This window comes from Temnothorax nylanderi, unplaced genomic scaffold (genome assembly GCF_030848795.1).
Source record: "Temnothorax nylanderi isolate EJ_2023f unplaced genomic scaffold, tnyl_v1.0 TNYL_tig0006_pilon, whole genome shotgun sequence".
In the NCBI taxonomy this organism is placed as follows: domain Eukaryota; kingdom Metazoa; phylum Arthropoda; class Insecta; order Hymenoptera; family Formicidae; genus Temnothorax; species Temnothorax nylanderi.
The window spans coordinates 84022-102551 of NW_027249068.1; the positions used below are offsets into that span (position 1 = coordinate 84022).

Consider the following 18530-nt stretch of genomic DNA (forward strand, 5'->3'; position numbering starts at 1 on the left):
CTATGTTGTTATATAGAATGTACCAATAATAATTAATCTAATGAATATTAGGCAATCTCAAAATAATGACTTCTAAGATTTTTAATAGCAAGATTATTTATTGTTATTTAAGAATAAGTATTTTGCGATAGATTGTTATACAATTCCACGTGCGAATGCAGATTGAAGAATGAAAGGTGCGCATGATCTCGCAAACGTCGGCCATGAGGCCCATGAGCGAATTTCTGCCGGAGTCCGGAGTAAACATTGGCGAAGATGAATCAAGCGAACATCGAGCATCTGGTGTCCAAATTGAGATACAATGTCAAACCACGTCGGAGGTTCTCAAATCCCGACGGTCCGGAGGGACGCCTTCGCAAATTCCAGAAAACCTTGACGGCGTTGATCAAATACGAGCGACTCGAGTTGAATTATAGAAGGGCCGACGAGAGCAGAGGTTATGTTGACCAGGTATGTGCATTGCTCGTTTTTCGCATTATTATTCAGATTCGCATTGTATTATTCAGGAGGCTTATTACGAGGTAGAAAATACGTTCTTGGAGCGGCGAGTGTTCAAAGATGTCAACAGCGATTGTTGTCTTATTAACAATTTTGACTTAACTGATCCACTCAATATTATTTTGCTCTGAATATTCCTTTGTATATTGTAGTCTTTTTAATAATTTGAACTTGCCGTTGTAATCTATATTCGACGCTATTTTGCACTTATTTTGTATATTGTCTTAATTAACTTTAAGTTATCATGATTTATATTATTGTCGATATTATTTTTTCTCTGAAGCTCATTTTATATGTCGTTGTCTTATTAATAATTCTAACTAGCTGCCATGATCCACGCTCGATATTATTTTTACGCCTAATCTTATTTTGTACATCTGGTATTGAAAATCTTGTAACAGCAGTTTTATTTTGCAGTTGATATCCGAGGCGATACGTCATGGACCTACGCACAAGGAGACGATGGACATGGCTAACTTCTGGATAATCGAGAAGCAACTGGTGCACAAGCTGTTCAAAGTTCTTGTGCCGAGGTATCAAAATTATACCACCTCGTTCACAAAAATTCACAAAGCGCCACACATATATCCAGAACAGTACTATGAGAGGGCAATTCTAGAACTCAGAGGTAGGTTTTACCCTAAAGATTCTTAAGCCAAGCAAAAATTTCATTTACATTGCAATTTTATCCTCTTTTCAGGTAACATATACCCAAGCGTAGAACAGTACAATCCACACGAACGAAATTTACTTCATAATCTATTACTCGATGCGGCTAAGAAGGAGTATAGGATGGAAAAGTATAAAGAAGTCGCGGACAATATAAAGCAATAGAAACGAAAGGCAAGGAGAGTCTGTTAAGGAATGTTCTTATACAGTGTTCTGTTAATTATTTAGGACTTTATATTATTAAAATAAAAGAGTATAAAAATTCCCAACATTTAAACAAAAGATAAATTTCTCTCCCTTACTTTGTGTGCGTGAAAGAGCTTAATGGATAATGTTCTTTGAATTCTTCTAAATGCTTCTCCATTAGACTCATTTGCTTCCTGAAATTGTGAAATGTTGAAATTGCTGAGAGTTAAATACTAATTCTAATTACTATATTTGCATATTGCATATTGTATTAGCATACCTGATGTGATCAGGGATTTCCTTGTAGACATCTGTAAATAGATTCTCCCAGTGTGGCTTAGACTTTCGTTCTGCATCCTCAATGGCGCGAAGGATTTCTTTCTTCATGGAATTTATTAATTCCTGCTCCCTCTTTTCACACCATAATCCAAGCGATTCTAGATACAGACGGAACTTTGCAAGCGGCGGATGGGCGTTCCATTGAGCGATCTCGTCGATCGATCGATAAGCCGTGGAGTCATCCGACGTGCTGTGATGTCCGAGTCTAAAAGATTTTTTTTTACAACGCGCAACTTATTAACTATGCCAAAGTTTTTGCTCTGCAGAAAGTATTCCAGCAAAAAAGATAAGATCGTCAAGAACCTCCCACCTGTAGGTCATGGCCTCTATCAAGACGGGTTTCTGTTGTGTTACGCAGAACTTCTTGGCACTTTTTGTGACATTGTACATCGCGATCACGTCGTTGCCGTCCACTCGGATCGTATTAATTCCGTAAGCCGGACCCTTGGCCGCGATACCATCCCCCTTAAACTGTTCCCTTGCTGGCGTGGAGATGGCATATCCGTTGTTTCGACTGATTGGAACAATATCTGATTATTGCGCGTACATTCTATGAAATAAGAACGTGAGGATTATTAAAAAATTACCAGATGAAAATGATGGGGCACGATAGAGTGGCTGCGAAATTGAACCCCGCGTGGGCATCACCCTCGCTCGCCGCACCCTCGCCGAAGTAACAAACCACACAGGCGTTCTTTTTATCCAACTTAAAGGCGTAGGCAGCTCCCACAGCTGCACAAATAAAGACCTTTGTTTCAGAACACTCGTTCGTTGATCGCGACAATGAAAGTGTTGAATGAAGCAACAATTGTTGGCGTTATTTGACAATCTTGTGACTGTCATTACCTTGCGGAAGTTGAGTTGTTAACGGAGACGATATAGTTGTGAAATTTAACTCTTTGGAACCATAGTGCACCGGCATCTGCCTTCCTTTGCCGTCATCCTCGCAGTTGCCATAACATTGATTCATGAACTTCACTAATGGATACCCGCGGTGCAGCAACACGCCTGTTATCAGTATATTACAATATTTTGGATGTCGTGTCACGACAGACGAATAACGCATAATGCAATTTTATACCAGCCTCGCGGTACTGCGCGTAGATCTTGTCTTCCAACGTTAAAGCGGCAGCGGAGCCGATCTGTACAGCCTCTTCGCCGGTGTTCGTCATGTAAAACGAGATGCGGCCTTGCCTATGCGACTCGTACATAATCTTGTCCATGACGCTTAAGGTCACCATATCGCGATACATTTTCACCAGATACACGTCGTTTAGCTGCAATGCAACAATAATGTTCAGTTTCCTGTACCTTATTTCTACATTGTTTAATTTTTACTTTAATTTCATTTATAATTTTATTTCTGGCCAACACTCACTGAGCTTAAATCAGATATAACTATATTGCCCAAAATTTAATTCTATCTTTATATAGAATTTTCAGAAAAAAATAAGTGTGTGTGTGTGACAAAAGTTGGAGTCATTTAGAAGTAGACATTAAAAAAAATATTATATATATATATTGTAAAATAAATAAAAAAATATATATATATATATTATATATCCTTAAATTGTGATATGTGACTTTTTTAATTCTGTTATATATATATATATATAATCAAACCTTTTTATCTTCAGGTAATTTAGCCTTCTGCGAAAACTCCAAAACCCTATATATCGGAATTGGTTCATAACTATCTCCATTGACGAACTGAACGCTATCTGTAAAGTTAGTGTTGATTCCCAAGAATTGCGGTTCGCTTGATCCGGTGCTGTATTGTTTTGACTAAAAAAAATATATATATATATATACCAAAGGTAGAAGAAGGTAAAGAAGAGGAGGAGGGAAAGAATTAATAAAAGTTTATCGCGCAACATCTCACAAATGATCAAGAACGAATGAGCGATTTGTTTATAAGGCACACATATTGCGAATACCTGTAGTAGAGCGCGTCGAAAGCGTGGAACGCTTCGGAATAGGTTTCTCGTAATCATCTCGGGTTCAGACCTCCTCTACGATTACTCGACACGAGCGACACAAGCATGTATGTAGGCGCTGATAATGCTAACATATGTACGTCACGCATATATATATTCCACGTCAGCGTGAGACATGCATGTATTAACAGTCGGAGGCATTCAGGCGGATTCAACTTTAGGTTCTTTTGAAAGGAAGAAAAAAGGAAACATTCGACTTGAATAAATTATGGTTTTTGCGCGAAATTTATCATTATTTGCGTTTGATGTTGCGTCCGCATACGCGATTGCGTATGAAAATCCCTATGGTCTAATCTCCGGATCAAAAATACTTAACAATTCTTTTTATGTGCCTGTGTTATTAATTGTTACTCCTTATAATCGCATTTGCTCATTAAACAGATTGACAAATGCGATTGGTCATTTCCAATGGACTAATCAACGATTAAGTTAATCGGAGTTTGGTCGAAGTGGCCCAGTGATTTTCATACGTTTAAGGTGAAATATTGGAAAATCAGTGTGGCGCGCAGAGACGCTTGTATATTGGAGAAAATTTTGGATAATTTTGATAAGATTTTCCAAGCTGAATGAGAGTAGAAGTTATAATTCTGAAAATCGGGGCCCATTTTAACATTGATACACCGATGGTCCGCCCAAAATAATGGCGGAAAATCGGAAACCAAAAGATCAAGGATGCCGACAGAGAGTGAACATACTGGTTATACTGTGGATATACTACGTGATTTATAGAAACTAGAAACCTTATTGAGAGAATTCATATCCGTTTGTATATTTATTTTTTCTATGTGAGAAATATAGCCATAATAAAAAAATATCTATTCTTAATGTTTAACTTTACTCAGCTCGTCAGATGTAAAACGCAATACTGTTGAAATGGCATTTAACATGTGCCGTTTGCTCGACGCGTCGTTTGTTGTTAAATAATTTATAAATACATTTTTCAGATATTCCAGATTAGCGCCCTCTCTCGATTTGCACGCTTCCAGCCTGCGATATAAATCTTTTTATTAGTTCTGTACGTGAAATATCCATTTTATTAATTATTTTTATCGATATTGTGTTATGATTACCTAGTGATATGCGCCTTCAACTTTTTAATCTCCTCCTGTTGCTGTTCTTTCATATGGAGCATTTCTCTCTGTTGCTCTCTCATCGTTGCCTCCAATTCCAGAATCTTCTTCCTTGATGATGACACTTGTACCTCCTTCCTGGCTAATTCTTGAGTGTAATGCAGTATCGGAGGACTGTCGTTCGTCAACAATCCCGTTACCAGATCGGTGACCGGCTCGATGGTGTTCTCGTATCTTTTCAAATGTGTCTTATTTTCCGTTGTACCAGAAGTCTCTTTATTAGGTAAGAATGCGCGAAATGATGCTTTTAGAGTTAATATCTCTTTATCCTTTTCCTCCACGAGAGCCATAGATCTCTCTCTTTGTCGCAGTAATTGTTGTTCTAGTATAGATATTCTATTACGATACTCGTTATCTTTTTGATGCAACGTGTGCTCCAGTTTCGAACGTTCTTCTTGAAATAACTGAGGATAGAGTTTGGCTTTTAGTCTTTTAATTAAAAAGATTAAATACGTGAAAACTTTCATCAAAAGTAAGATTTGAAATTTTTGACTACTTTTAAAATTGATTATTAGCAAAATAATTACTTTTTGTTGATGCTCCAATTGTTCCTGTAAAACTCTCTCTTTACTTATCATTTCATTGTTAATCATACGTATCCTTTCCTCCAAATTGCTGTTATGAACCTTGAGGAGATTTAATTGAGTCTTATCATGATCTTTATCATGCATCAGAGACAGGCTGTGTCTTTGTTGTTGAGTACTACGGAGCACGTTAGATGACATATTATATTTACACGTTGCTTGATGTTTGTAGTCTTCAAATTCTTGTAAAAGCGCGTCGTATTTCTCCTTGTAATCAGGATGTTCATCCCGCAGATCCAAAATATTCAATAATGCTAAACATAAAACATATATATTTGAATTCGTTATTCAAATTCTTATCCTATTTTTCACGTTTTATCGAACATGTTAATGTCACTTACATTTTACATAGGTTGAGTCCCTCTTTTTATTGTCAAGATCCAGCAAGCGAGTATACAGAGACTTTATCTTGGAAATAATCTCCTCCGGGTGGTTACTCGACGTCACAACTTCGCTGTGTTCGGTATCCTGCAAAGCAGCCAATTGGTCCTTTAATTTCTGAATGGCTAATTGGTCCTGTTGCCTCAGTCTGTCGTAGCCTCCAACGATCTCGGAGAGTTCAGCTAATCGAGCCTCCAAGCCAGCCACTCTCGCCTCGTGCATGATGACCGATCCTCTCGCTTGCTGCTCCGCAGCGGCGGCTCTTCTTTGCTCCTACATCAAAACGTATTGCTTAACTTTGTTATATCCGACAACTTTGTCGTATAACGTGCTAATTAATTCTCAGCGAGCTTTACTTCACGAATTGCATTCAAATGTTGCTTTTTCATCACAGCCATCTCGGCTTGTAAGGAAAGAAGATGCGGCGGTGTCTCTTTCGCAGCTTCTTCGGCTTGTTTGAGCTTGGTCTTTGTAATTTCTAGCTCGGCTTCGAGAATCTTGCATTGCGTCTTATTCGCGAGATGCGTCTTCAATTGTCCTTCCAACTGTTCCTTGCTGCGTTGCTCGTCGTATAGTAATTTCTGCAATTCTCTGCAAGAATGTCGTTCATGGATATACAGTTCGTAGTTTTATCACGAAAACATTGTTTATTTTTATATTTATAGTGTGTAAACATTTCACGAATAATATAATTTTACATAATTAGAAAAAATGGACTCATTACCTTATCTTTTTGACAAAGTCGGCGTGTTCTTTCTCTCTGTCGTGCCGCTCCATGATTAATTTGCACTTTACATGCTCGATTTCAGAATGATTGACATTTTGAGCCTTCTTCAGCCTATCTTTCAGATCTTTAATTACTTTTTCACACTGCAAACATTAACGCTCAATTGAACAATCCTGATAACAGGACAGATGTCAAACTTCTCATCTTACTTCGTCACGTTCGCTTCTCAATTGCTTCTTGTCCATTTGAAAGTTCGCTTCCATTTTTGACTTTTCTGCCGATAGAGTGGCCAATTGGTTCATTAACACACCTAGCTGATTTTTCAGTTGCTCTGTAGTTTCTGCATCCTCATGGTCTGTCTGACTCTCGCGTGTCTAAAGTTACAATAGTCATAAGAATATTAATAACGTAATTGATCGTATGGGAAAAAAAATTATTATACCTGTCGTTGATTAGTGGATATATCATTTTTAGGAATAGATGATTCGTCTATTTTTGATTTATCTACTCTGCTTGTATCTTCTGTATTCTTTGTCTCAGTCCCTGCAATCTCCTTATCTAAAATAAATTCTTTTTATAAATTAACATGCTAAATAGTTCTTTTAATAGTACACTTATGTACTGAAATAAGTTTGTACCTGGATTTTGTTCTCCTGATTTACCACTCTCATTTTGTATAATGTTCTTTTTCTCTTCAGAGGTTGCCATTGTTGATTATTAAACGCAGATTATTGAATGTCACAATTTTCACTAGTCAGCATCTGAAACAAAATTACAGAACTCGATTTTATACGAGATATTCTAACGCACAATTCAGTCGCTTTAATCATTCAAAGTATCCGTGACAAAATATCATATTTTAAAAAGCAATTTAGACCTATATATGATATATGTAAATGTTCTAATAAAAACTGAAATATATTTCGAAGTAAATTGTTGACATACATACAATTGATGTCTATGTTAATATATAAAATTATGCTTATTAATATATTGTTTAATTTTTACTATATATATAATATCAGTGTTAAAAATCCAATTTAAATTTTGGAGAAAAAATTGATTCAAAATGATGATTAGGTTAAATAAACACGTATACACTATATATTACATTCAATATAAGTTTATTGAATAATCTGTTGTAACACATAAATAGATGTTTGGCTTAATCAGATACTTTCTTGTTCTCTACATTCCCAGTATTATCATTACAAGTGGACTTAGTTGGGGATTCTATTTCCAGTGTTACTGGCCCGCTGTTCTGTATGCAAACTTCCATCATTGCACCAAACTTACCATCTGCATAAATTTGTCATGAATGAAATTTCAAAATTCTTCGACAACTGATTTGTTATATATCCGAGGAAAATATAAAAGGATGGATTATACATTTGTATTAGATTACATTACCTTTGACCAATTCTGGGACATACTCTTTACGAAGCTCGGTAAGAAAATTCATGTAAAAGGGTTCTGATTCTTGTGCGGGCATCGCTCTGTGAAAATCTAACTTATTTCCCTTCAATACATGGTATAATGTGAACTGACTAATGCATAATATTTCATATTTCTTATCCGCTACGCTGGCACCCCATTTTTTACCCTTGTCGTCGTCAAAAATTTTGGTATTCAGTATCTTTCTTACACTACGACAGAGAAATTAACGTTCAGCTCTACACAATACTGTATACAACTATAGGTACTCATTAATATTGTTTCATTACATGTATTTTATATCTGCTGCTCCATCATCTCTCTTTATACCAATTAACACGCACAGTCCATTCCCAATGCTACTAATAACTTCACCATCAACTGAAAAATCATACTTAGGCCTTAACCGTTGTTGCACAAGATTCCATGTATATAATTCAAGTTACTTCTTATTAATCATGTAAATTGCAAGTATTGGCATTGGTGTGTTCCCCAGGTACACCATAAATTTCCTCTTATCTCGCGAATTACAAATTTATGCAGATTTATTTGTAAACATATTGATAGAAGGTTCAATTGTAACTGTACGTTCAATTTGTAACTTTACCTGAAACCGAAGCCTTCGACACACGCTGTATTACAGCCTTCATATCGACAACCGCTTGATCAACGTCCACGAGACTCAGTCCTACGTTACGTCTGCGCTGATAAATTATCTTCTTTCCACTCAGAGCGTGATCACAGCGTGGCACAATATGCGCTCTCTCAAGGCAGAGGTTCTCAAAACGCGTGGTATCGTGGTGCACGCACCATATGTAGCATAGAGCTGAAGATTTGGTCCATCAGCAGCAGAAAAATCGTTTTGTTCCCCAGCAGAACTGACGGTTCTTTGCAATCAATCACGAATATCAACAACGCAAATAACAATAGATTTCGCACAAAAACTGCAATATATTCAAGCCAAAAATGTTACCTGTTTTATTGAAATCACTTTTTCCCTCTTTTTTAGACGGATCCAGTTTATAAACTTCTGAGTATCTCCAACTGCCTATTTAGTGATTAGTGGTCTTGAGCAGTGTGTGCATCTGTGCGTGCGTGCGCACACACACACACCCACACACACATACGCGCGCGCGCTCGACGCCGCTCGCGTACGGTATGTATACATACATACACGACACGCGTCCACACTCACACACCGGACGAAGCCGGAGTAGAGTGTCCGTACTGTCCGTGGATATCGGATATCGTGCTAGATATGGGGGTGAGGGGGTCTTGTGGTAGCCGCATGTACCCTACTAAACACCACTAATTAACTGCGCGCAGGCAAAAACGCGCTTTCCATTTCAGTTTTCCATTTTATAAAGTGGAAATAAAAATTCTTGATCCGATACTGAAGTATAAGTCTGGCCAATTCTTGATCGAAATTATAATTCGGTGAAATATTATATTTCAATGATGAAAAACCTATTAGCCTATAATGTATAATTACTTATAATAATAGAGTTTCATTATTTTATTAAATTTGTTGAACAGAATAAATTTTTGATAACAAATCAAAATTGTTGCTGTTATATTGCCTGCAATGGAAGAGGTAATATAGATTCGAAAACATCTGAAGATTATATTTTTACTTATCAAGAACTCCGTCGTCACATCACAAGCGAGAAGCAGAAGAAGGAACTTATTAAAGAGTTAAAGTATATATAAATTTTAATTAAAAAGACTAATAAGCTAAACTCTCTATCCTCTCTAGTGTTATTTCAAGAAGGACGTTCGAAACTGGAGGCGCTAAATGGGCGGTCGCGCTCTAGTGATAGCTGGTGATAACTGTCAGCGACGGAGTCGAGCCAATCGGAGTCGAGCGACGGTCGCGGGAGCCCATTTCCGCGTACGGGCAATACGGGCCTCCCGTACTACGATATACCGCTTGATACCGCTCGCGCGCGAGACCGACTCTCCGCGGATTGTTTACAAGCGCGCGCGTTCCGAGGATTCTCGCGTATGTGCGCGGTATATACGGCGGCGTGGGGTGCGAATAATCGCGCGCAGCAGCGTGAGCAGCGTCCGCAATCCGCAGCAGCAACACAGCCGCCGCAGCATTCCGCAAGCCGCCCGTGGATTCCCCGCGAGGGATGTGCGCGTTGCGACGCGTATCCTCCAGTAACCCCCGTCGTCGCGACGCGATAGCGGGGCCCGCCGCCACCGTCACCGCCGCCGCCGCCGCCGCCGCGACGTAATATACCGTGTGTACGCACCGTGACCCACTTGTTGCGTCTAGGTTATGTTATGGCGTTATAAACAAAAATATGCTGCGCACAATAGACGCGTCCGTGAGAGCCGTGAGTCCGTCGTGAGCCCGGCCACGAGCGAGAGCTAGCCCGGGGCATGGAGGCGGGCCCGGGGCTGAGCCTGTTCCAGGGCTCGGAGAGCATACAGCTGAACACGGTGGCGCAGAGACTCGAGGAGGACGAGGAGCAGGAGGACAAGAGGCGACTCAACGAGGAGGTAACGCCGCGTTCGTTTTCCCCCGCGTTGGAGATGAATCTGTCGGCGGGAAAGACACTCGCGCGGAAATCCTTGCCTGCGGATATATCTCGCACGAGGATGTCTGTATCGTTGCGTTGCATCGCGCGGAGAAGGTGGAAATCGATGTGCAAGGCCCACCAGTGTAGTGTTTTGGCGCGGAGAAATTTTTCGAGATACCGCTATCCTCTATGCTAGGAGAACAATGTATGGGACTCCCTGTGTAGAGGATTCTTCCTCCGTTGAGCAGTTTTATTATTGATGGAAGAGAGCGGATGAAAGTTCGCAATGATACCGCATGATTTTATCACCAGAAAAATTGATATATCATGATATATTAATGTATATGACACTGACATTATGATATATTGATACATTAAGATACATTGACATATATGGCACATATTGTCCTACACGATAGGAGAAATTATGTATAAAATTGCATGAAGTCTTAGAAGAATTTTACTCTTTGCGATAAGCCTTTGCGATAAGGAAAGGAGCATAAACAAAAAAAAAATTTTAATGTATTTGTTATTCTTTCAGATTCGGGACCGCCTGAACAAGGAGTTTGACGATTTGGAAAATGACGACGACGTCAGCTCCATCAATAGCAGTCATTATCAGAATGACAACACCAGAGACACGATTGACCATACCGATACGACGGTCAACTCTGGCCTGGACTCGGTTACGCCTGCCAAAGGTCAGGTGCATCTGCAGAAGGAATTTGGTGTTTACGATCGCGATGTGATAACGAATCATAGATCCGACTCCGAGACCGGCGGTGGGACCACGCAGTCCGACCTCGATTTGTACAGGCAAACGGGGACGCCGTACGGTAACAACAGATTCAACGACAGCAACAACACCGTGTTGAATACGCCGTACGAATTAGCGAAACCGCCAACCGGGTATCCCCGCAAGATGCACCCGCAGGCGGCCGAGGAGTGTACGTTCGGTGAGAGTTATCCTCACAACTACGAGACGCCATCCAATCATTACAATACTCACGTACCCAGGAAATACTCCAATAACGGTATTAACGACGCGTATGAAAATAATGTACAAAGTAAGCAGATTCATGAGTTTGGCGGAGGCGACAACGCTACCTCGGATCACATGAATCATTGCTATAAGACTAGTCCGAATGGCAGGCCAATAGACGACGACGCGGCATACAAAACGGCGGAGTATGATAGCAAGGAGCAATTGGAAATAATGTATATGGTCAGAATGAGGGAGATCAACCGCTTGACGGAAGAGCTGCAGCAGTTGCAGCTGGAAAAGGAGGACGAGAAGAGTCAGATGAGCAGGCAATTGATGCTGTTACAGGCGGAAGTCGATAGAACTAACATATCGAGGAATCAAGCGCAAGAGGCATTGGGTAAGGAAAAGATCGTCAAGTCCTTTAAAACTTTCAAGAAAATACTGACATTAATTAGCATTATTGACGATATTATCAAACAATCTTCGTCAAAGTAATATTAATTTAACATTTTGTACGCTTAGCAATATAATATCACTTTGATATTACGATTCACATTGATATTATTATGAATGTGGGTTCCCGAAATAAATTATCGTTCCTTTATACTCTTACTCATATCCTTCAACTCTCTAATCATCCTCTTATAAAACTGAGGCATATATGGGATGAGAATCGGGATCGAACCCAGAATCCACTGATTACAAGCTGACTGCTTTCACACAGAGCCACATGTCATCCCAACGGGGTGACGTTTATTTTGTCAATTTATTTTGAGTCTTTAATTTTTTTAGTTGATGCCAAGGCCGAGATAGTTGATCTGCAAAATCAAATGAAATCTCTGGAAGAGAGGAATGCGGTGTTGGAAAAGACAAATCACAAAGTAAAATACATATTCATATTCTATTCTTATTGATATTAAATCCACCAATGTTAATAAAATTGTTTTTATAGATAACGGAAGAACTAAATATCGCAAGGGGCTCTGTCATGGATTTGCAACAAAAGATTGCTGTACTGGAAAGAGTACAGGTATTGCAAACGAATGACAAGACACACGAGAAGTTTTTGAAGCAGGCGCAGGAAAAGCACGCGGTAGAGATGAAAAATATGCAGAGGCAGATAGACGTTCTTACGGAAAAATTGAACGATAAGGTATTATCAAATTCTTTGCTTGTAAATTATAGATACACATTTCACATACGTATCCTCCCTATAATCATATTTGCCATAGCTGCTCAATAAGGATATTGGCAACAATAATGTTTGGGCAAGTCTCTGTTGATTATTTTTGTAATTACACAATTGCAAAAAAACTATTTTTTATCTTTTTTTATAACTTACATTTCGACACAGTTTTTTATATGCACAGATTTGGTACATTTTTAGAGCCGTTTAGACGTTTAATTTTTTTTAATTATAATAAACTTTCGTTTTTCTTTTTTTATTGTTTTGTACATTTTTGTAAGTATAATTCATAGATTTAATTTTGTTTTATTTAATTTATATTACTTAATTCTTAATAGGAAGCATCATGTGTCGCGCTTCAACACAAATTGGATGATGCACGAAGAGAACATGAAGCTCTTATGGTAGAGAAGGGTGACACCATGAATCGATTGGCGCAAGCGTTGCAAGACAGTCAAACTCAATGTGGCGATCTCATGGCCACGAGTAACGTTCAGCAAGTGATGCAGTTGCAAGCGCAAGTGAAAATGTTGACTCAAGAAAAGAAAGAACTGCATAAAACCGTACAAGAGTTGCAGGTAATTTGCAAAATTCTACGCCAATTTTTTGGAATATAGATTACGTTAACTATGAGAAATTGATTTTTTCGATGAAATTTTATATTATATTATTTATTTGTAGAATAAACTGGAGCAAGTTAAAAGTGACGTAGCGCAATACGATTCGTTATTGGCTACTACTCTGGAGGATGAATCCGACTCGATTAGACAGATGAAATTAGGTGAACTTTATAATAAATCAAAAACGAAACCTGTTGATGACATTACAAATAAGTTGAGAAGTGAATTACATAGGTAAATGTCATTTAAATATATTTCTCGGTTAAATCTTCATTTCCTAATTAAATATGGTGTTATCTTGTCGTTAATTTTTCTATGCACTACTATTTTTGTTTAGATGTTTGGCTGGTCAAGCTGTAAAGAGAAAAGAAATAAACCGTTTGGAGAATACTCTATCACAAAAAGAAAAGGAATTAAACAAAGCTTTGACATTAGCTGACACATGCCGCCAGGAAGCGGCACGGTATGCCAAACGAATTAACGAATTGGAGCAAGAATTGAAATCTGTATTAACAGACGAGGCCATGAAAGCAAATGCTAAAATACAGAAACTCTCGGATCACTTGAATGACGTGAGGAAGCAGTATGAGTTGTTACGCGATGAGAAGATTAATTTGGAACAGAAATTAGAGGAGGCTGTAGCTGTTAATCAGGAGGAACTTAGAAAGATGCATCAGGAGACTATGGAGCAACAAGAAAAGGAAGCTATCGATGAGTATAATAAAGAGTACCTGGAGATACATGCTAAAGCCGTGGAGAGAGTGAAGCAAGAAGCACAGATGGAAATAGTACAACTATCGTAAGTATTATTTTTGTAATAGCTTTTAATCATTATTTATATAATTTAATATAAATGTTATTATTAAGTATTGTTGATAATGTACATGTGTACAAATGGAGTTTCTATTTCTAGTGTACAACTAGAGCAAACGCAAAAAGAGTTAAACCGTGTAAAAGAATTGTACATAGATGTATGCGGAACGAAAGAACAATTAATAAACGAGCATAAAAATGAAATTCAAACGCTGAAAAATAAATACGCTGCAATGGAATTGCATCAGAAAGACGTAGAGAAGTTGGAAAGCGAATTACAAACACAGGTTAAACTGTGTGATAGGTTGACTAAGGAATGCGAGGATTTCAAAAGTAAAATAATCGAATTGGAAAAAGATCTAGTGCACGAAAGAAGAAAAAAGGAGGATCATGTAAAAAAAATACACTTAGAAATAGAAAGAGGTAAGTATTGAATCATATAAAGTGGGAGGCGAAATATCTTGTACGGAAAAGCTTCAATAAATGTTGCAAACAAAGTTTGTTTTAATTTAATCAATATTTTATTTCAAGCGAAAGAAGAAGCGTTACACGAACTAAGAAATGCGCACCCTAATCAAGAAATAAGTTTTCTTCTGCCGGATCATTGTTCTGAACATTTAGAACAAATTAATCAGGTATGAAATAAATCTTTACAAGCTTTTCAAAACTTTGCAATCGTACGAAAAGTTGTTATATTTGAGATTCAATTATATTTTATTGAAATATCTGTTCTTTAGGCTTCTGGATAATATTAATCCGTTTTATTATAGTTGGAGGAAGATTGCAAACGCTTGGAAGAGAAACTTCAAATCGCTGTGCAAGAACAGAAAAAATTATCTGATTATCAAACCGAGTTGAATGATGCTAAATTGAAAATAGCACAAATGGAGATCACGCAGGAAACATGGAAGAAGAAATACGAGAAAATTGCCAGTGAGAGAAAGGATCTTCTCGCAAAAGTTTCTAAATTAGATTTGGAAATATTAAATTTGAAACGCACCGCGAAGCTGGAAGACTCAGATGATGTAAAGTTAAAAATTGCTCGGTTTCAAGCGGAGAACGAGACACTGAAAAATCAATGCGATAGTCTGCTCAGTGAGAGAAACACTTGTAAAAAGAAGATCTCTGAACTAGAAACAGAACTCTTTGACATGAGAAAGAAAGTTGGTAGCTTCGAGGGAAAATTACGGAAAAGCGGTGAAAATACATTAAATTCGAGGAGTGAGTTAGAGAAGGAACTTTCGCGTTACAAAGATATAGTCGCACAATTATCCAGGCTAAATAACTCGAAGGAGGGACGCGCGAACGAATCAGCGGCGCTGGAACAGAGGATACAACAGCTCGAGCAGGACCTACGAAGCAAAGACGAAGAACTGAGCAGACTGTTAAAAGATTTCGAGAGGATAAAAGACGAGAGAGATCAGCTGGTGATGAAATTGCGAAATCAAGCCAAGCAATTCGAGCAATATGTCAAGAGCCAGAATAAAATGTCTGTGGAATTGAATCTGTCTCCTCGTAGTACGAGCGATAGTACGGACTTTCAGAAGATGAGAGAGATCATGGCGAAAGAAGTGCGGGAAGAGATGGAGCAGGGAGTAGCAAAGGAGCTCAGAGGGATCGGAGAGCAGAATAGAAAGGAGCTGGAAGAGTTGGAGGGAAAGTACAAAACTACTATATTAGAATTGCAAAAACAGTGCAGCGAGAAGGATCGGGAGATGGAAACTCTGCAGAACAGGATACTGGCTGAGAAGATGGAGGTCACTCAAATCATAGGAAGTAAGCTAAAGATGTACAACCAAGAGCTGCAAGAGCGAAGGCTGCACATCGAGAAACTGAAGGAGGATTTGAAGATGAAGGAGAATCAAGTTGAGGAGGACAGAAACTACATGACCGAGATAATGACCAAATGGATCGCTGAACTAAAAGAGAGTCAAGCTAAGGAGAAAGAGAAAGACGAGGAGATACGGAAGCTGAAATCTACCGAGAAAAAATTGAACAGTGAGCTCAAGAGGTTGCTGGACAAACAGAAGCATGTGAGGAGCAAATATCAAAAAGCGAAACAGACCGCGGACAATTACAAGGTGTGTATACGAGAACCAGCATTTATTGATTATTTTTCTATATAGGCGTATGACGTGTTCGAATTTTAGAGATATGCGGAGGAGAATCGGGAGTTTCTGTCGCGTGAATGTAAACGTATCGAGGAAGGATACAAAAAGGCCATCAAAGAAGCACAACAAAACTTTCGGACGCACGACGAGCAGTACGCCACGAAAGCCAAGAAACTTGAGCATCAGCATGCAGAAAAAATGAAACAAATGACTGAAGTACAAAGATAAATGTTGAAGTACGTACTAAGTATTCTTTAAATATATGCAATAGCTTTCCTCCGGCTAAGATAAAACGGTAGTTACAGAGGCTAGATACCTTCTTCGTCTTTAATTTAAAGCACATTATTGTACAACGGTTTATTAGTGAAGTTTTATGTTAGGGACCAATATACGTGTAAGTAAATACAACAATTACCCGGTAAAATTATTACCGCGTTTGCTTGCCAATCTCGAGTCTCGACAAAGCGGCGGACGCTAATGTAGCTCTAAAGCTATAAACATCTGAAGTACAATCTAATTAATCATAATATAATGATATGCATATTATTAGTCGGTAGGAAGAAATCGTTTTTATATTAACCAGTATCGTACAATAGTGTCTCTATTCTGGAAAATCATCGGGACCGAACTATCTCTTTATACTTTCTTTCTCATTCTATATCACGCGGTCATGCAACAAGTATGTAGAGAAAGAGCGGCGCAAGAGAATTCTAGTTTACACAAGGACGACTGTTCCAGAATAGAGAGAGACCCGCAATAAAGGGGAACAGAATAGAGATGTTCTATTGTATCACTATTTTATAAATCGTCTGCAAGGCGAAACGGTTACACGTCGCGAACAAAAGGAAAAGCTTTAGTCACATGTTTCCGCTGAGCATTATAATGACATAATATGCAAGACTGGATCTCTCTGTCGGATCTTTCTCTCTTTTTTCCTCTTACGAAAGTAAGCGCGATAAAGAGAGAAAATCAAAACCGTAGGCCGGTATTCATAGTCGGTTCTTATATTTAAGACCATCTTAAGTGCAATCTTAAGATGTCATTAACCAATCACAGAGCCGTATTAGCATCTTAAGATATTACTTAAGACGGTCTTGAAACAAGATCTGATTATGAATACCAGTCATAGACTTTAAGAAAAACAATTTTCACCCTCCCTTTGTCTCTCTCTCTCTCTCTCTCTCTCTCTCTCTCTCTCTCTCTCTCTCTCTCTCTCTCTCTCTTTTTCTTTTCCGCGTAGCGAATTGAAAATTATCTCGTTGCTCTATCAACGTTTATTCTCGAGCATAATGGCTTCTGTTTATATTTCGTGCCTACGGCGCGCTAGAAGAAGCAGGAATGATATCGAAATTGTACAAAGTATAACTTTTAGAAACTTGTTTTATATATGACATGTCTTGTAATTAGACGAAATACGGATTGTATTAAATTTTGTAGCGCGTTAGATAGCAGGACTGAGTAACAAAATCTACGTTATCTCTTTAATCTTAAATGATTTAAAAATTACATTTAAGTAACAATTAGATCTGAAGCGTAAGTTCGTATCTTTTTTCCCCCGAAAATTTGACGAGAAATTTATTCGCCATCGAACGAACAAATTCGATGGCAAAGCCAAAATTCGATCGACTTTCCCCCTCCTCTCCCCGTTTCTCTCTTTCTTTCTCTCTATCTCTCGATTTACTATTTTTATATTACTATAATATTTTATTACGCAATTGTGTGCAATCTCAGTGAATGGCCAATTACGTATCGGCTTGTAAGAATCGCGGAGTATAATATAAATCAAATCCCTGTGTACAGCTCTCGTAGTGAAGATCTTGGTAAGATTATTGACCGGCATCGATGCGTCGCATGTCGTAAAATAAGTAAACATTAGTTCACCAGTGTCGCCACTGGATATAGAGAAGTATTATTAATATTAATTAGTTATTGTATTTTTGTATGTAGAGTGAATTAATTTATTTTTTGTAATAAAGAATTTATGTCGCTGTCGAAGTGCATTGTCGTTGCATTACTTTATTCCGACAACCTTTCTTTTACGTGTGAAAAAAATTCGTAACGTTAACGTCAAAACTTAAAAATTTATACATATAAAAGAGGAATTTTACAATATACAAAAATTATTTATTAATTATAAATAATTATATATAATAATAATTTATAATTAATTATAAATTATATTATAAATAAATTTATGTTTGTAAATTTTTTATGTATATAAAAGAAGATTATACAATATATGATTAGAAGGATATATATGTAATCTTATTTTACGTTTTAACGTTACAAATCCATTTTACGAAGATATATATATGTATGTTCGTAAAACGGCACAACGCGAA

General features: G+C 37.9%; 4 protein-coding genes across 7 annotated transcripts; 2 read left to right on the plus strand and 2 right to left on the minus strand.

Moving 5' to 3' along the window:
* The first annotated feature begins 132 nt into the window (after nt 1–132).
* On the plus strand, nt 133–1438 carry Mrpl17 (mitochondrial ribosomal protein L17). The gene is made up of 3 exons (XM_071714702.1): nt 133–450; nt 916–1126; nt 1199–1438. The coding sequence occupies exons 1-3, from the start codon at nt 256–258 to the stop codon at nt 1330–1332; spliced, it is 540 nt and encodes a 179-aa protein (XP_071570803.1). The 5' UTR covers nt 133–255; the 3' UTR covers nt 1333–1438.
* Nucleotides 1379–4319, minus strand: Bckdha (Branched chain keto acid dehydrogenase E1 subunit alpha). Its single transcript, XM_071714569.1, has 8 exons — nt 3630–4319; nt 3316–3477; nt 2774–2969; nt 2539–2700; nt 2280–2424; nt 2003–2206; nt 1634–1897; nt 1379–1547 (listed from the first exon to the last, which is right to left on the minus strand). The coding sequence occupies exons 1-8, from the start codon at nt 3684–3686 to the stop codon at nt 1466–1468; spliced, it is 1272 nt and encodes a 423-aa protein (XP_071570670.1). The 5' UTR covers nt 3687–4319; the 3' UTR covers nt 1379–1465.
* Nucleotides 4320–4448: 129 nt separating this feature from the next.
* Dtd (D-aminoacyl-tRNA deacylase) lies at nt 4449–9142 on the minus strand. Of its 2 annotated transcripts, XM_071714458.1 has the most exons (11): nt 8919–9078; nt 8553–8832; nt 7150–7272; nt 6954–7069; nt 6721–6885; nt 6509–6654; nt 6141–6375; nt 5745–6057; nt 5347–5657; nt 4760–5223; nt 4449–4676 (listed from the first exon to the last, which is right to left on the minus strand). In XM_071714458.1, exons 3-11 carry the CDS (start codon nt 7217–7219, stop codon nt 4511–4513), a joined length of 1986 nt encoding a protein of 661 aa, XP_071570559.1. In that variant the 5' UTR covers nt 7220–7272; nt 8553–8832; nt 8919–9078; the 3' UTR covers nt 4449–4510. The 2 variants fall into 2 exon arrangements, with proteins under 2 accessions (XP_071570559.1, XP_071570569.1); XM_071714468.1 differs by lacking the exons at nt 4449–4676; nt 4760–5223; nt 5347–5657; ... (4 more) ...; nt 6954–7069; nt 7150–7272 and adding exons at nt 7619–7810; nt 7922–8157; nt 8236–8326 and having other exon boundaries at nt 8919–9142.
* A 695-nt stretch (nt 9143–9837) lies between these two features.
* Nucleotides 9838–18183, plus strand: LOC139777114 (uncharacterized). Of its 3 annotated transcripts, XM_071714321.1 has the most exons (13): nt 9838–10195; nt 10271–10453; nt 11015–11855; nt 12251–12339; nt 12411–12611; nt 12691–12730; nt 12987–13222; nt 13326–13498; nt 13602–14063; nt 14178–14500; nt 14609–14712; nt 14848–16158; nt 16228–18183. In XM_071714321.1, exons 2-13 carry the CDS (start codon nt 10334–10336, stop codon nt 16414–16416), a joined length of 4089 nt encoding a protein of 1362 aa, XP_071570422.1. In that variant the 5' UTR covers nt 9838–10195; nt 10271–10333; the 3' UTR covers nt 16417–18183. The 3 variants fall into 3 exon arrangements, with proteins under 3 accessions (XP_071570422.1, XP_071570418.1, XP_071570433.1); XM_071714317.1 differs by having other exon boundaries at nt 9838–10453; XM_071714332.1 differs by lacking the exon at nt 12691–12730 and having other exon boundaries at nt 9838–10453; nt 12983–13222.
* Nucleotides 18184–18530: the final 347 nt, after the last annotated feature.

Excerpts from the sequence above, each read along its gene's own strand:
- Bckdha (XM_071714569.1), bottom strand. The coding sequence starts at position 3,686 with ATGATTACGAGAAACCTATTCCGAAGCGTTCCACGCTTTCGACGCGCT. Across the intron at positions 3,478-3,629 it reads TTCGACGCGCTCTACTACAG|TCAAAACAATACAGCACCGG; the intron begins GTATTCGCAATA and ends TATTTTTTTTAG. Across the intron at positions 2,425-2,538 it reads AACAACTCAACTTCCGCAAG|CTGTGGGAGCTGCCTACGCC; the intron begins GTAATGACAGTC and ends TTATTTGTGCAG.
- Dtd (XM_071714458.1), bottom strand. The coding sequence starts at position 7,219 with ATGGCAACCTCTGAAGAGAAAAAGAACATTATACAAAATGAGAGTGGT. Across the intron at positions 6,886-6,953 it reads TATCCACTAATCAACGACAG|ACACGCGAGAGTCAGACAGA; the intron begins GTATAATAATTT and ends TTGTAACTTTAG. Across the intron at positions 5,658-5,744 it reads GGACTCAACCTATGTAAAAT|CATTATTGAATATTTTGGAT; the intron begins GTAAGTGACATT and ends TTTTATGTTTAG.
- Mrpl17 (XM_071714702.1), top strand. The coding sequence starts at position 256 with ATGAATCAAGCGAACATCGAGCATCTGGTGTCCAAATTGAGATACAAT. Across the intron at positions 451-915 it reads GCAGAGGTTATGTTGACCAG|TTGATATCCGAGGCGATACG; the intron begins GTATGTGCATTG and ends TTTATTTTGCAG. Across the intron at positions 1,127-1,198 it reads GGCAATTCTAGAACTCAGAG|GTAACATATACCCAAGCGTA; the intron begins GTAGGTTTTACC and ends TCCTCTTTTCAG.
- LOC139777114 (XM_071714317.1), top strand. The coding sequence starts at position 10,334 with ATGGAGGCGGGCCCGGGGCTGAGCCTGTTCCAGGGCTCGGAGAGCATA. Across the intron at positions 13,223-13,325 it reads AAACCGTACAAGAGTTGCAG|AATAAACTGGAGCAAGTTAA; the intron begins GTAATTTGCAAA and ends ATTTATTTGTAG. Across the intron at positions 13,499-13,601 it reads TTGAGAAGTGAATTACATAG|ATGTTTGGCTGGTCAAGCTG; the intron begins GTAAATGTCATT and ends ATTTTTGTTTAG.